We start from the raw sequence: 15,958 nt of genomic DNA on the forward strand, positions 1-15,958 counted from the left end.
TTTCCATAGCCAGTCTGGGGAATTCTGGGACCTGAAGTCCATATATTAAAGTTGCCAAGTTTGAAGAACATTGGTATAATGCAACCTTTCCCAAATTAATTCCCTTCTGATTTGCTAGGGCTACAACTCCTGGAAAGCCATATTGTGTGGAAATTCTGGGAACTGCCACTTTAATACACTTGGATGGTGCAAGGTAGAGAAGGCTTTCATACAGTTCTTTCTTGAATGGATGTTACATTACAGCCAAGTTTTTAAAATATTCTCCCTTAAACCCGATGTGGGTAGAAATGGAGTGCAACTTAGTTCTTCCGGAATTTGTTTCTGTCTATAAGGAACCTGAAATAAAACGGTACCCTAACATTCCCCCCCCCTGTTCCCAATATGCTGTTAATTAACATATTCCAAGAAGTCTGTGTGGATTTATTACAACTGTGTTTGTGTTAAGAAATAAATTCTTTCCAAGCAAAGCTATAAAAAAGTTGGTTAAGGTCATTTTGTGGAACATTTTTGTTCCCTTGTTCCTGAAATGTCTGTCCTCATTATGCCAGTGACTAATTACAGGAATATTCTGCCTCCTTCAATTAAAAATCCAAATAAAACATTCCCAATGGTCTATTTTGAAAGAAATCTCCATACTTGCAGGAGAAAATGGAGTATATTGATTTTGAAAGAAATTATCATTCATCTATATATATAGAGGGAGAGTTTTTCTGAACTTGTCCTTGAGATGCAGCAGCTTCTCTTAAATCCAATGAAGTGAAGATCTGAAGGAGGCCACTTTCCTTTTGCTTTATGAGATGTGCTTCCTGTGACAGTCAGAGGAACTTCCTGCACATATGTAATACCAGCAGCTTCAAGCCTATCCCTCCTTGATGGTGCAATACCAGTGGGGGTACCACAAAACTGTGACTTCTCTCCAAGAATGCTTTCAATTCTTTCTGAAATAACCTTGTTATCTATGTGTCTGTGTTCTAACAACTTTTTGTGTGGTTCTTGCCTCTTTAACCCCATGTTGATCTTTGTAACACTGGCAATAAATAATTAAATTGACTTTCCAAGAGTGTTTCCTGTTCTGAATTTTTTTCGTTTCACAATGGTCTTTTGAGATGAGTGTCTAAGGATATTGGGTAAAGGGAATGGGGTAGCTGTTCCTAGAATTAGTGATGCAGAAATGAAGTCTGCAGGAAATTGTTATTTGATTAGCAGCATAATGCATGCAATCCATATAGGGTGAACAGTATTTGCATGCTAGTCATTGGTAGACTGCAGCTCCTATCACTATGCTTTTGATTGTGCTGTTTAAAAGTAATGAGTTGGCACTGAACAACTTCTGGAATGTTGTAGTTTTACTTAGCAATGAATTCAGATTACTTTGCAGTGAAGTCAGATCACTGAACCATCTAGCGCAGTATTAGTAATAGCTTTCCTAAGTTTAAATGAGGTATTTTATATTGCTCCATACTACTACTAAGTTTGTAAGCTTCCTGTTAATAGTTTTTATCAATGACTTTTATGAATGTTATGATTTTTATCTGGAAGTATAATTTCTAAGCTGAGGGTAGTAAATCATATATGCTTTAACATATTGCAAACCATTCAGTTCCAAAGACAGAATTTTTAGCTTAAACTTTAATGAACCAGTGTGAAGGCATTGCTTATTGACTTCCTACTATATTTTTACTTTTAATTTTATATCAAGTTACAAATATGAACTAAAAAAGACACTTGACTATAATACGTTCTCATTTTTAATTCAATTTTATTATTTTCATACTTTTATAATGATATAAAAGCTGCCTGTCAATAAAGCCCCACAAATTTGTAGCTACAGCAAAATAGTTGGGTTTCTTTAACATACATGGCATCAAAATAAACATTCCTGCTTAATAAAGTGGTGTGTGTGTGTTTTGATCCATCTGAGAAATAGACCACTTTGTGGCTTTCACAGTAATAAGTATGTCCCTACCCTATACTAAGTACTTCATAACCGTCCCGGAGAAGGAATGGAAACTAACCTAAGAAGAGCTGGCAATATTTATTTTAAATCAAAACCCTCAGTATCTCAGAAAAGAATGGGTTAATTTCATTTCATCAATAATACCAGCTTCTCATCATTCTTTTATTTCTTTAGATGCCTCTAATTGCATCATAGCACTATGAAGAAGGAAGCAAGTGATGAAATGCCTGTTCAAGTCTCTAAATTAGTGCCATGGTTATATAAAAGTACTATAGCTACTATATAGCATCCATTTCATATCTTTATTGCATGATCACAACAAATGAAAAAAAAAATGACTTAACATCTTCTCCAAAATTTGGAGGAATAATTTCGATATATCCAGTATGAGCTAGCCTAACCAGGAGTAAAGTACCAACAATGATGTTTCATTTCATTTTATTTATCAGCCAATCAATCAAATTCACATATCACCTATCTCATGGAAAATGACTCTGGGCATTGTACAACAATCCAATTATCTTCCATTGCATTTTTTGCATTGAAGCCAAAGCTCTTTTCAGAACTTCTGCCAATTTGTCTCCTGTACAGGATTACTAAGATCCGTATCCCAAGCTTCCTTTAAAATATATAATAAATCTTCTATTTCTGATTGCAATCACAACCAATAAATTTTTGAAATTGTTTTTTGTTCTTTTAAATGATAAAGTATTAAATTTTCAAAATGGATATTGGGTCATGTTGCTGAATCTCTCTTACCCAAAAGAAATTTAAATTGATATCAGAAAAGTTTGGTAATTTGTCACCTATTCATTGCTCAATCTGATCTTTATTGAAAGGTTCCCTATTACTATAAAAAATCTATAAATATCTTTTTCAAAGATTTCATTTTAGCCAGACTATAATCCTGATCAATTTATGTTGATAGAAGTATTTGAAGGAGGAATAAGCTTGATCAAAACTGCATATCTACTCTTTCAAATTTGAAGCATTGTTTTAGTAAAAACATTTTCCACCTCTTTTATTCTAGAAAAACATTTTGGATAAAAAGCCATTTATTTATAAACTTATCTGGTTCTTACATAGCTGCAAAATGAATTCATTGTTTAGATGAGTCTCCCAGAATACATGGAATAATATGCCATAGCTGCAATGCTCAATAATGTATTAACAAATTGGGCATGACCAAACCTCCCTGTTTTTGAGATCTGTATAAATAATTATTTTACTCTTAGTTTTTTGCCAATGTCTTAAAGCCTATTTAAGAGTTATCACTATGGCACTGAAATAAAAAGTTCAACTGTGCAAGAATTCTCATTTTAACCACTGTAATTCATCCCAAAATATTGAAATGTTTTGAAGCCCAGTTTTTTATTTCTTTAATTAATTTATTTCAAGTTGGCACATAATTATTTGTAAAGTGTATGTGTGTATGCATGCAAGGGGAACCTTTACCTTAAGACCCCGCCCACCCCGGGGTGCAGGAGATGGGCTGAGGCACACAGGTAAAAAAATAAGCTAGTGTGGTGGTAGTGGAGCTGTCCTACTTACCAGGCCTCACACACCCTGACACATGCCTCACCTTCTTCTGCGGCCGCTTGCTGCCACTCGCACGTATCGCCCTGGCCCCCGTTTGCTTTCAGATGTCTGCCGGCATCTGCAGCCAATAACAGAGCTCCGGATCCGGAGCTCTATTATCGGCTATACATACGTTCCGGCAGGCATTTGAAGCTGAAATGGAGGCCGGGGCGATGCGTGAGATTAGCAGCAAGCAGCCGCAGAAGAAGTGGGCCAACAGTGGGCTCCTGCTGGGCGGAGCTGTCAATGCCACTGTCGTGAGGTGAGTCAATAATTAGAACCCTCCTAGCCCCATTTTTTCAGGGGTCAAAAAAAAATAAGACCCGGCCTTCTTTTTGGAGAAACACATTATATATATATGGAATCAAAATAATCTGCAAACAGATTTAAAAGATACATTTACCTCCCATTTTTATTCCATTAATCTGATCATTAGATCTAAATGCTATTGCCAGCACTTCTATAGTCAGGTTGGATAATTAAGGTGATAGTACAATCCTGCTTGAAGAGTTTGTGCAATGGGAACAAAGTGCAAGTAAACAATATTCCAACAACTGAAGCTAAAGCCAGGGCTGCTCCCCAGACCTACTTGTGGGAAGGAGCAGTTGCAATATGCAAGGCTACTGAGACGTGTTGACCTCAACACACAAACTCTACTTTTATTGGACCAAAAATATATTATCTATGATAAAATAAACCTGAGCACGTCATATTTAAAACAGATGGTTTCACATATTAGATCAGAAGCCACAGAAGAATATTCTAATGGATACTGAAAGCTGAGTAGAATGGTGATGTCTATGACTAATCATTTTCAACAGGATCTATGTTTCAAAGCTTACTTTCTATCTCCCTCTGCATTCTGCATGGCTAGTAATAGATTAGGGGTGTTTTCCTTATTCATTATTAGCTTGGGAAAAAAACTGATTCCACTTTTTAAAAAAATGGCAGGCCATCTTAAGGGTTCAAGAATATGAAAATACTTTGAAAGATCAGATTGTTTTCCCTTTAACCTATTAATACAATTATTTTAATCTCAGAAATTGATTTGGGTGAATATATGAAGAGATTACCACCTTTCTATTTCTCTCCTTCTCTCTCTCAGTTTTAGAAAAAGGACCCAGCTCCCTTTAAAACGAAACTTTTTGTTTTAGGGGCTGGGAGGATGAAATATGGCAGTCAGCGTTCTGTAGATTCTTATTACTACAAACTGGTAATGGCACTTTAACTCTCTTTCCCTTTTCGCACTTCACCTCCATTTCCAAAGTGCATTTCAACCTTGGGCTTCGGCAAGCCTTGATTATAATTCAAAAGGTGCTTTTATGAAGTGAACAAGAATAGCAGCAGAAGATCCGTGAGTCAAGATTTGTTCACTGTCTCTGGAAAGAATATTTCTCGACATCGCCGAACTGTCTCCTGGGGAGAATGGATACTATGTCCTACTGTCCGAGGATCATCATAGATTTCATAATCATTCCCACCCTAAGGAGATAAAGAATATTATTCCTTCTGCTTTATGATTTTTAAATTCATGAGGCTGGAAGTGCTGTGACAGCAATCATGGAAAAAACATGCATCCAATTCTCTTGCCTCCACTGAGAATGGGTATCTGGCTCCACTTGGATTAGCCCAAGCCAATCTGCATGTGCCAATTCCCAGGGAAATTATAGTCCATCTAAAAATCCATAATTGAGAAAGGATACAAAGGGACTTAAGAACGTTTAAGCAAGAATAAAATTTGCAACAAGAAAGTCTTCATAGATGGCAAAAGGGCCTTACTAATGACTCTTTTTAAAAATGCATACAGACATTCCTCACTATATGACTGGTCACTTAACATCTGTTTGAAGTTACGGCAGATCCTTTCCCTCCCAAAGCTACATATGATCCTGTTTTTAGGTTATGGCAGCTGCAACCTCCCCAAGCCAGTCGCTCTCAGATCAACCACAGGTACACTGCAACACCTCCCCATCTCTCTACACTCCCATGCCGCCCCACTGGGACCCTGCAGTGCTTGGGCTTGCTTCCCATGCATCCTGGAAGACCTGCTACTTTCAGCACACCAATTCCTTGCAGAAATGACAGCTGCTTTCAGAACTTTCTACCCAATCAGCTGGCCATTAGGGAGACTGCAAACCTTTCTTGGCTCTTGCTAGGTTTTTGGGAAACCTGCTGCCTACATGCGAAGATAGCAGCTTCAGAACAAACCTCCTGCCCCAGTCAGAAGACTTCAAGCCCCCCAAATGTCTGGCTTCCTCAAAGCCTAGCAAGAGCCAGGAAAAGTTTGCTGGCTCCTATTGGGCAGCTCTTCTGTCTTCAATTCATGCAAACCCATGGAAGAGCTAGCAAAAATGGGAGGGTGGGGGGAAACTATTGAAGAAGCCTTTTTACAGTGACTGTAATTTCTTCTCCAAAAAAGCAGGTTTCTCTCTCTTTCATGTGTGGATGAAACAGCCCATGGAAAAGAAAGAATGACTTGACTGCCAGAACATATCTTGGGCTGTGGGTCTGCATGATTTACAAGATCTTGATACAAGCTGGATCTTGTATGAACTAGGCCTTGCTCACTGGAAATTCTGATCAGAGAAGCACTTGTAGAATCCTTCAATTTGTAAACAGACAATATCTGAGGCTCCCTAATATGCCTACCTATATGTTCAAACATTGAAATTACAGTTTGAAGATGTCTTTGAGCCATAGTGGTAACTGGGCTCTGAGAAGACCTCATTCTGATAAGAACATGGGAAGCATTCTCCTCGGTCCTTAAAATGGTTTCTTATCATATACTTACAGGGGTTGTCTCATTTCCAAAGAAATGTATGACATCGAATTTCTCATCCTCAAGGATGTTGAGGCAATAGCGTTTGTCCCAGCCCTCCGGAAAAACATCAAAACTAATCATACCACCTGTCAGATTTAGAGAAAATTTAGTGAAAATGAGATGAGATTTTTTGGGAGTAAAATCTTTGCTATCTCTGGCATAAGACACTGTGTCTTTGTGCAAATGGATCTGCGCTGCTGTGTCGGCCTGATTCCCAGACACATTATAATGTTAGAGTTGATGTTTCCATAGCAATGAGATTAATTGGCACTAGTGGTGGGCCCTCAGCTGAACACACAAACAAGAAACAGTTGGTTTGAGTACACATAATGTGCAGAGTACAAATACATTTCAGAAAAATAAGTGAAAATGTACTTAACAATACGGCTAATGGGGGAAAGGATTCTTTTATCATGCTCTGGTGTAACTGGACTACAAGAAACACTCATGTTTATCATAAATCCCATGTTTATAATTTATTTGTAAAATTTATTAGCCACATCGTAACTCTGGATGGCTTGAAGTTAATTAACATGGATGGACCTAGAAGATGCCTCATGTAATTCAGTTTAACCCTAACACTACAGGGACCATCTTCATGAGTGCTTTGAATATAATCTCTAACATATTGGTACTTTTTCCTAAATAAGGCATGTTGGTGGCAGAAATACCAGGAGCTGCCACCTTTGCCATAAGAAACAGTGGGTCCTGCTAGAACCACAGGAAGAAATTTGGCCAACTGAAAAAATGATATACAGAAGTTCAAGCTGTGCAAAGCTCCACTTATATAAGAAATCTACCTGAGTGTAACCCTTCCTTCATTCCAAGAATGTCTTGGCATTCTTTGTGATATTCTTTCAGCTTTTTGAAGAATGCTGTCACATTTCCTCCGAGTCCCTGCTCAAGGCTATATATGTCCTGCTATTTCAATCTCTCTTCATAAGGCTCTAGGTCAGTCATCTCCATTTATCAATTATCTCCACTGGCCTTCAACATTTTCCATTGGCCTACTCCAGTGTTTTAAAAGTGTTTTTAAAAGGTGGTGCCAAAGCAATACAGGAATGGAGTCTGAACAAAAGACATTTCCTGTGATTTGGAAACTTCAGTTGATACAAACGAAAACTGTACTTAACTTCCTTGCAGTCACATATCACGTTATATTCACCACATGCCTGCTTTAAATAGTATTTAATTTTTATTTGCCAAATCCCACTCAAAATAAAATGCACTAAAAAGCATCCAAAATGACCATGAGACATTTCTTATTCTCACCTCGGGAAAATCGCAGTCCTTTGCCCGCAAACTCCCTCTGCAGAGCTGCTACAAACTTCTCTCGTATCTTTTCTTTCTATAGTGGAGGCAACCAGAAGTGTAAAAAAAGACACCAGTTATTTTTATTTATCAAATTCCACTTTTTCTCCACAAAACCAGTGCAAAGAGATCTTCCAGCAAACTGTTGGGTTAATTTTTTGTATAATTTTTTGTATAATTTCCGCTTCCTCACATAGTACGTTCCGTTCATAAAAACTAAATAAAAGATTTACATACACCCTTATCTAAAATATAAGTGGAATATATATGTATGTATGTATGTATGTATGTATGTATGTATGTATGAATGATGTGTGTATATATATATATATATATATATATATATATATATATATATATATATATATATATATATATAGTGTGTGTGTGTGTGTATAATATATATATATGTGTGTGTATAATATGTATGTATGTATGTATGTATGTATGTATGTATGTATGTATGTATGTATTTGTGCTGATAAATAAATAAAGGGAGACTAGTATAGATATTTATCAGCAGAAATACACAAATGTAACAAAGGCAACAGTAAAAATATTGGGTTTCTGTCTGGATGGTCTCTTGTGATGAGCCGAAGGACAGAGAATGGAAGTAGTGATCTTCCTCCCATATTTGGGCATACCGGGGGTTGTAACTCTAAATATATATATGTGTATGTGTATGTGTATGCATATGCATATATGTATATGTATATATACATGCACATACACATACACAAACGTATACGTACACATACACATATACATACACATATAAAAACCATCTCCACTAATAATGCATTGGGCAGTCTAATGCTCGTATTTACCTTGTCCAGTTCAGAAAATTCTATTCGTTCTTCCAAACTGCAGCTTCGACCAATAGGAGAGATGTTCAACATTCCATTGCGAAATTCTATGAATGTTCCCCTTTGTATATTTGGAGAAGAAAGAAAAATATAAGGTAGGAAGGTAGCACTGTACTGTTAGAGAGGCTCAAAATCCTTGGGGTTGAAACAAAGGTATGCAACTTCTATCTTAAAAAGGGCATATAGCCTCAACAAGCACCCTATTTGAAGATCCCTAGTATTTCAATTTGGGTTGCTACAATTCAGTGTTAAAATAGTTCCATTTCAGTGATACTGACTTTTTAACTGAGTGATTTTATTTCAGTGATACTGAATTTTTAAAAGACAAATTAAGCATTGGAATAGGAGCACAAAATTCCTAGAAGGCCAACTACTCCTATTTCTATTCTCATTCTGTCATCTTCCCACTACTTCAAATTTACTCTTAATCCCAATCCCCAATCTCAAATCGCTTTAAAAAATAGACTTTCACTTTTTTTAAGGACCCAAGCAGACTGAAGAGTCTTCTATTCCTATTCCCATGCTTAAAAAGCAATTGCCTATCAATGCAAGATGAAATACCTCAACACCTACCTTTAAATTATGCCTTTGTGTCTCTCAGCAGCCTCCTGTAGAAGGCTGAATATGACACATACACCCAATTTGAATTAATTGAAATGGCTTAATTTTGAGAAAATATCCTGACTATATTCAAACTAGGGTGGAAGATTAAGGACTTTCTTCCCAATATATCATTAATTAGTTAGAAATTCTAACAAAATAGTTAAATAATAAGAAAATGGGGAAAAACTTTATTCTTAGACAAAATTGTTCCTTGCCTGGTAAAAGAAAGCTGGGCATTTTTTTCTTTGCCTCTGATCCAAATTCCAAACATTATATGTTAAAACAGAACCCTCATATATTGATATAAGGAAAGTACATTACCGCTTCTTGGGCAACTTTAGAAGTGCCATGTAATTAAGGCAGAAGTTGATCAGCTCTTGCAAAAGTTCCTCCCCAAGATGGTTCTGGATAGCCTATTGAATAAAGGATACAATTGAAAAAACATGATCCCAGATATGGATAGCAGAAGACAACAGATGGTTTCACCACACAATATGTTAATTTGAAACCAAGGGGGCCTTTGCCAAAAAGAGTAGAAATCAAGGTAGGTGAAATCTTAAAATGTTGCTTAACAAATTTTATTTTATGATGTAAGACTCGAGAAACAATTTTACCTTCTGCAGTAGTACTAAAATCAACGACATTTCCAGATTGTCATATCTGGATGAAAAGGACTGAAAGGAAAATAATAATCTTAAAACATCCTCCTTCGACTCGGTCTCCTCAAAATCCAATTAGGGCCATAATTTTCAGCAATCCCAGCCATTTCTAAGAGTTACAACACATTTAGTGGATGTTGGATCAGTAAATGTCTTATTAAATACAATTGTAATGTCTCTTATTATCTTATATTTTGTGTCAAAAAGAAAATAATTTATAACGTTCAACCATGTATCTGGTATATTACATTATGAACTAATGTTTTTTCTGGCATCACTCATTGAAATTTGCTCTCTCTTTGGAGGTTTATTAAAAGGTTATGCAACCAGTGGTCCTCCAGAGTTAATTGAGTTTCAGTTCCTGGCAAACTAAGTCACTATAAGCACCAATGAGAAGTTGGTGCAAACTATAAATTAGGCAACAAAAATTATCCATCCTCATTTTTTAAATAAGGTTATTCTTTATTTCAATTCCTATGTGAAGCCAGATGAGTTAAAAGAGTTTTGAATATAACTTTCTCCCTATGAGTGATTTTATGTGAAAAGAAATGGCAGTTAAATATTTGTAATGTCAATGGAGAAACACAAAGAGGCTAGCCCTACCTGCTTTGAGACTAGTTGCCCATTCTTGTATTGCACAGTGCCATTTTCTGCAAAGACGTAATCAAACTTGTTTATGACTGTTGGAAATGGTTGTTGGAAGAGTAGAGAAATTGAGGGGGAAAAAATCAACGGAAGAGAAATCAGTCAAATATTAATGCAACTCTTTTCATCATTCAGATGGCTAGAGGCCAAGATGGATGAATTTAGTTGAATTCTATTTGCGCTGCTTCTCTAAAAAAGCTGTGTAAACAGTGATGCTCATTCATAATTTTAGGAGTGCTAAAGCTGAGTTCTCACCTTTCCTTGGAAGGAAGGATTCAGAATCTGTTATTGTACTATTTTTGTTACTGACAAAACATGATGACTAACACACAAGAACACAGGGATGTGTAATAACTGTTCCATTTTTTTTACTGCACTGGATCTAGCTTAATCTGAAAGCATACAGTGAAATTCCACTAACTTAATGGTCTATCTGGAAACTTGGACTGGAAAGCATTTTGCCATTTTCATGCAAATTTATGCAAGCATGCAATATTAACATTTTTAAACCTTACTTAGATTGTTGCAGGCTACAGGTGGAGGATTGATTACTTGTTACAAAAATAAAACTCATGATTTATTTCTTGGTTCTGAAAGTTACTTAAGTCTGTAAAAATTTACATTGCAAATTTCTGTTGTTTCCTACATTCCTTGCATTCTGGAATGTTTCTATCCTTGATTTTTTTCACTTGAGTTTCCTGGTTATGTATGTAAAACTATACATTTAAACTTAGAACTTGCCACGTAAGTATAGGAATACCTCTTGCAAGGCTGCTCCTGTGCCCGATAGAACAAAGCAGGAAAATCGAGTTTTAAGGCTATCACTTTAAAGCATTTGCATAGGAAAGAATGGCCAGTCTCTTGGCTGAAACTCTTAAATGATCTTTATATTAAAAGTAATAACTTGTCTACGATACTTAGAGCAGACTTGCTATAGAAGAATTTGTACAAGTTTCCTTTTTCTTTGAATTATGGTTCACTAACATGATTTGATATTAATATGCAGCCATTCAACAATGTCCAAACACTAATAAAAATTCTGTAATATAAAAGTTAAGTGAGACAAAAGAAAGACTCCTTACTTACCTTCATCCCCTTCTCCAAGCTGTTCTGCTATTTTGGAGTAGTCTGAACCTCCAACCACCCCAATCATCACTCTTTTACCCAGCTCTTGAAGAAATTCTGCTATTTCAGGCTCAATTTTCTGAAGGAAACAGAGAAAAAGAGATTCTTATGGAAAAGCTATAGATAGCAGCATATTGATATTATACAACATGGCACATGGGTCCTGTGTGTGTTAAAATCGAATCAATCCATCATGACGGAATATATATTCATAAACCAGGGCAACCGATATTGAACATCACCAGATAAATTGTCATCAGTAGGTAAAAACCCAAACGAAACCACACTGCTAGAAAACCCTTATTTAGAAATAGTGGAAGAGCAATAAAATGTAAGAGCTTTGGACAGTCCAGGGAAGGGAAATTGGAAATGTATGGAACATTTTTCCTTCTGCTCGTATCTCTTCTATCTCATTCTTAACCACTCAGAACTATTTGGTCTATAAATAACAACAGACACTGCTGTCTTACCTAGGTCTCATTTACTATTCTGCCATGTTTTTTGTTGCTTCAGGACAGTTATTTTGGCTTATATTAGGGAATAATAAGCTTAGTGGTGAGCATTCTTTTCTTTCTAAATGATGGTCCATTTAGATGTAGTGATGTGCTGATCACTTTGATAAAGGGCAAGATACTACTTTATTTGTCCAAATGTTTTGTTTTTCAGAATTTGACCTAATTGGAAAATTACATTTAGACTGAATGCAACAAAATGACCTTCTTGGTATTCTAATCAGGATATCAATCCAGCAAAGAAATGGGTGAAGGAAGAATCATGAACTGAATAAGGCTTGATAGTCCCTTCCAACTTTCAATCATCATATTAAAATTGGTTACAGGTACAGCTAGCTCTACCATACAGGTGAATGGATTAAAGTTCTAACTGTAATATATTTGAAGAAAAAAAGTCACTGGAGGAATGGAATTTGCAGTAACTTCAAAACAGACAAAGAGAATTAAGCTTTCATACAATGGCGACTTATATGGAACTCAATAGTTCAGCTACCAGTTAATGGAATACAGATCTAGAATGGAGCCATTTATATATTACAAAAGCTCTCATGTCTGCAATCTTTATCTAGGCAAAACAGTGCATCACAGGGCAAAATATTTTCAACTAAGGTATCTGAAATGCGCTCATTTATAGAATGCTGGGGCCCATGACTCCCAAATGAATGAAATTTGGGGAGGTTGTGACTGCTTCAGTTGTTTGGCTGTTGCTGCTTCAAATGTTGCCATTGTGCGGCCATGGTCAGTGATGGCCTCCTGTTCTTCATTTTCAACATTCCCTGGCAGCTTCCCATAAATCCTTCTGCACTTGCACTGCACTCCTTATTCCCTCCCCCACCCAGCAGCAGCCATTTACCTGCCTGCTGGAAAGGAGAGGGAGGGAAGGGAGGTAGGGAGGAACAGAGAGAAAGGAAGGAGTATAACAGTAGGAAAGGAGAGAATGAAGGAAGGGAGAGAGGAAGGAAAGGGGGAAGTAAGGAACAGGGAGAAAGGGCAAAGGAAGAAGAGTTCCAATGCTCACTGCAAGCTTCCCACAGGAAACTTAATGGGGAGGCCGACGGGAAATTGCACATTGCTCCCACTCCCACTAATATTTTGTCTCCATGTTTTGCTGTTGGTTTCTCTGTTTAGATAAGGAAATATTTGTGAAACGATGTCTTAATAATTTTGGATTTTCTAGTAATAAATCTCCATGCAATACTTAGAATGAATGTACCTAAGTATTAAAATAATCAGTCCATTATAGTACTTCCAAATGTGTTGCACTTGCACTACAAGTAGTCTTCGACTTACAACTTTTTGTTTAGTGACTGTATGAAATTATAACGGCACAGAAAAAAATGACTTATGGCTGTTTTCACACAACCGTTGCAGTATCCCCATGGTCACTTGATCAAAATTTGGATGCTTGGCAACTGGTTCACATTTATGACTATTGCAGTATTCTAAGGTCATATGATCACCTTTTGTGACTTGATAAGCAAAGTCAATGGGGAAGACAGATTCACTAAACAACTGGGTTGCTAATTTAACAACTGCAGTGATTCATTTGTAGCAAGAAAGGTCATAAAGTGGGACAAAACTTCCCAATTGCACTTCTGGATACATTTGGCTGATCAATTTTGGAAGACAACAGCTATTAATTGTAGCCAGTCCTGTGGTAAGCGCCTCCTAGGCTGGGGGGGGGGGGGGTGAGTTCGCTTTAAGTGAAAGTCCTACAAAACATTCCGGATTTTATCTCCCCAACCAACCTGAGCCGCTTGTCCTCTTCACATTTCTTACATAATCGTTTTGAAAAGCCCACTCGGGGCAATCTGCAGCTTCTCCCCCCCACCCACACCGGTTCCTCTCTTCCCCGCGATATATGAGGGCAACTGAACTCCCACATCGCGTCTCTCGCAACCGCCTCGCATCCAGAGCTTCAAAGGGCGGGAACGAGGCAGAAGAGGAGAAGGCAGGAGAAGCGCCACTTTCCCTCCGCTGGGCTCGCTCGGCGTTGCCGGGTCCAGGCTCGGATTCAAGCAGCGCCAGTGCTCTGCAGCACGCTTCAGGGTCCCGCCCGCCGAGGCTCCCGGGATGCCCCGGTTCCCCATTCATTCCGCAAAGGTGTTCAAGGACGAGCTGAGGACGATCGCGAAAGCGGGAGGGGTGAAGGCGGGGGTTCCCGATCGCGTTACCTGCCGAGGCGGGGTGAGAGTCCCATCCACGTCAAAGAGGCAGAGAATGCGCGGCCGACTCCCGGAGGTATCGGCCATTGCGCGTCGACCCCGCTTTACACGGCGGCCGTCCGTCCTCAGCGGCGACGAGGCTGCGATCCGCCGGAGGCGTCGGCCCACGAAGGAACCAATTAGGAAGACAAGAGCAGCTCATGTGATCCTTGGAAACCGGGCTGGCAACCCGTCCGCGCCTGGCGGAGGAGGATTGGCGGCGGTTTCTGGTGCTAAAACTCCCAGGGAAGCTTGACTGATCCGGATCCTTCGGAAACCTTAGGCCGGAGTCTCAGAACCGGAGAGGGAGGGATGGGTGGCGTAAGCCAAGATTCTTCCGGTCTTTGCAGGCGTAAGAAAGGGGCTGGCCACTCTCTCCATCTGTCCTCTCCTTGAACGGGTTCTTGAATGAGTGATGACCACGTTATCTATATGCGTGGGATAGTCACGTGCGAGTTTACATTGACCGTTGTTTACAAATGTATACGCACTCGGGCATATCAATGAATGGAAGGCTATGCGTGAGACTTCCTAGGTGCGGGGAGGGACAGCTTGACCACGCCTACTGCGATCTACAGGTCCTGCCCAGTTTCTGCTCCAGCCAAGTCTATTACCGATGTCCCACAGCGATATGCAGTTATAATTCTATGGGATCTACTACAAATAATAAGCAACAAAAAAATCGGAAGGCGTAGGGCTTTCAGGGTTGTGCATTGTTTACAAGAATAATCCGTTCATGCTGATTTAATTAGTGAACTCCTGGAGCATTTCATTTTCAGTTACTAATTAGATCATCAATACTAGTAAGCTGCACAACATCATTGTAGATCAAAGCCCTGAAATTAGTCAGTCAGGAATATTTGGCCCAAATGCTGCCCTTGCAGAACCTTTGAGTATACATCTGCATCTTTTACTATACAAAATAAAAACAGCTTTGTGGATCCATGGAAGAAAAATCCAGACTATACAGTGGGGTAATTATCTGTTAGGATCCACCAAAAGATGACAAATGAGTATTCCATTATTATTGGTCCCATTATACATGTTTGGATTTTTTTTCTTCTAATATGTTAATCCTTTTTGGCAAAATGTTGCACTGTAGAATGCAGAAGACAATAGTGTTGTCTTAGAATTAAAATCCCAGTTTTAAAAAGCATTTGCCAAGGAAGTTCATTACATTAATATTCCACATTACAATATGTTGTTCTTTAAGAACTTTCTCTTCATTTTGTCTTGAGAAATGGTGAACTGCAGGATTTTTTTTTAATGAAGCAAATTCACAGACACCATATTGAAACATAGATAAAGCTAGATACAGAATTGAACTCAGATCTTGGTAAATGGTTTGTTGATCAATGCAGTTGCTTTGCTTTCAATATGAGGCAAGATCTATGCCATCTGGAGCATAGAAAGTCTTCACACTAAATTTCCCGTTTAATCATTTCTCTGAGCAAAGGCAGAAAGTTGGCATATACCACTTAATTATATTTGATTAAAATAATATTAGGACTTTCTAACTTTTTATTTAAAAGATCAGTTGTTCTAGCCTGCAAACATTATCTTAAAATCTGGAGCTTTAAATTTTGTCTGACCCCTAAAAAAACAAGTATAAACTAAACCTGTGAATCTTTATCCATCTTTAATTAAGGTATGAGTTTGACAGATAGGCAAAACAGT

At 38.0% G+C, this 15,958-nt stretch overlaps 1 protein-coding gene across 2 annotated transcripts; it reads right to left on the bottom strand.

The window, feature by feature from the left end:
- Positions 1 to 1,739: 1,739 nt before the first annotated feature.
- Positions 1,740 to 15,707, bottom strand: PMM1 (phosphomannomutase 1). Of its 2 annotated transcripts, XM_014052069.2 has the most exons (9): positions 14,252 to 15,707; positions 11,527 to 11,644; positions 10,399 to 10,475; positions 9,751 to 9,810; positions 9,458 to 9,549; positions 8,495 to 8,594; positions 7,629 to 7,704; positions 6,327 to 6,442; positions 1,740 to 5,017 (listed from the first exon to the last, which is right to left on the bottom strand). In XM_014052069.2, the coding sequence occupies exons 1-9, from the start codon at positions 14,327 to 14,329 to the stop codon at positions 4,895 to 4,897; spliced, it is 840 nt and encodes a 279-aa protein (XP_013907544.1). In that variant the 5' UTR covers positions 14,330 to 15,707; the 3' UTR covers positions 1,740 to 4,894. The 2 variants fall into 2 exon arrangements, with proteins under 2 accessions (XP_013907544.1, XP_013907545.1); XM_014052070.2 differs by lacking the exon at positions 9,751 to 9,810 and having other exon boundaries at positions 14,252 to 15,704.
- Positions 15,708 to 15,958: the final 251 nt, after the last annotated feature.

This window comes from Thamnophis sirtalis, unplaced genomic scaffold (assembly GCF_051295495.1).
Source record: "Thamnophis sirtalis isolate CommonGarterSnake01/CBP01778 unplaced genomic scaffold, rThaSir2_p1.2 scaffold_9, whole genome shotgun sequence".
NCBI classification, from domain to species: Eukaryota; Metazoa; Chordata; class Lepidosauria; order Squamata; family Natricidae; genus Thamnophis; species Thamnophis sirtalis.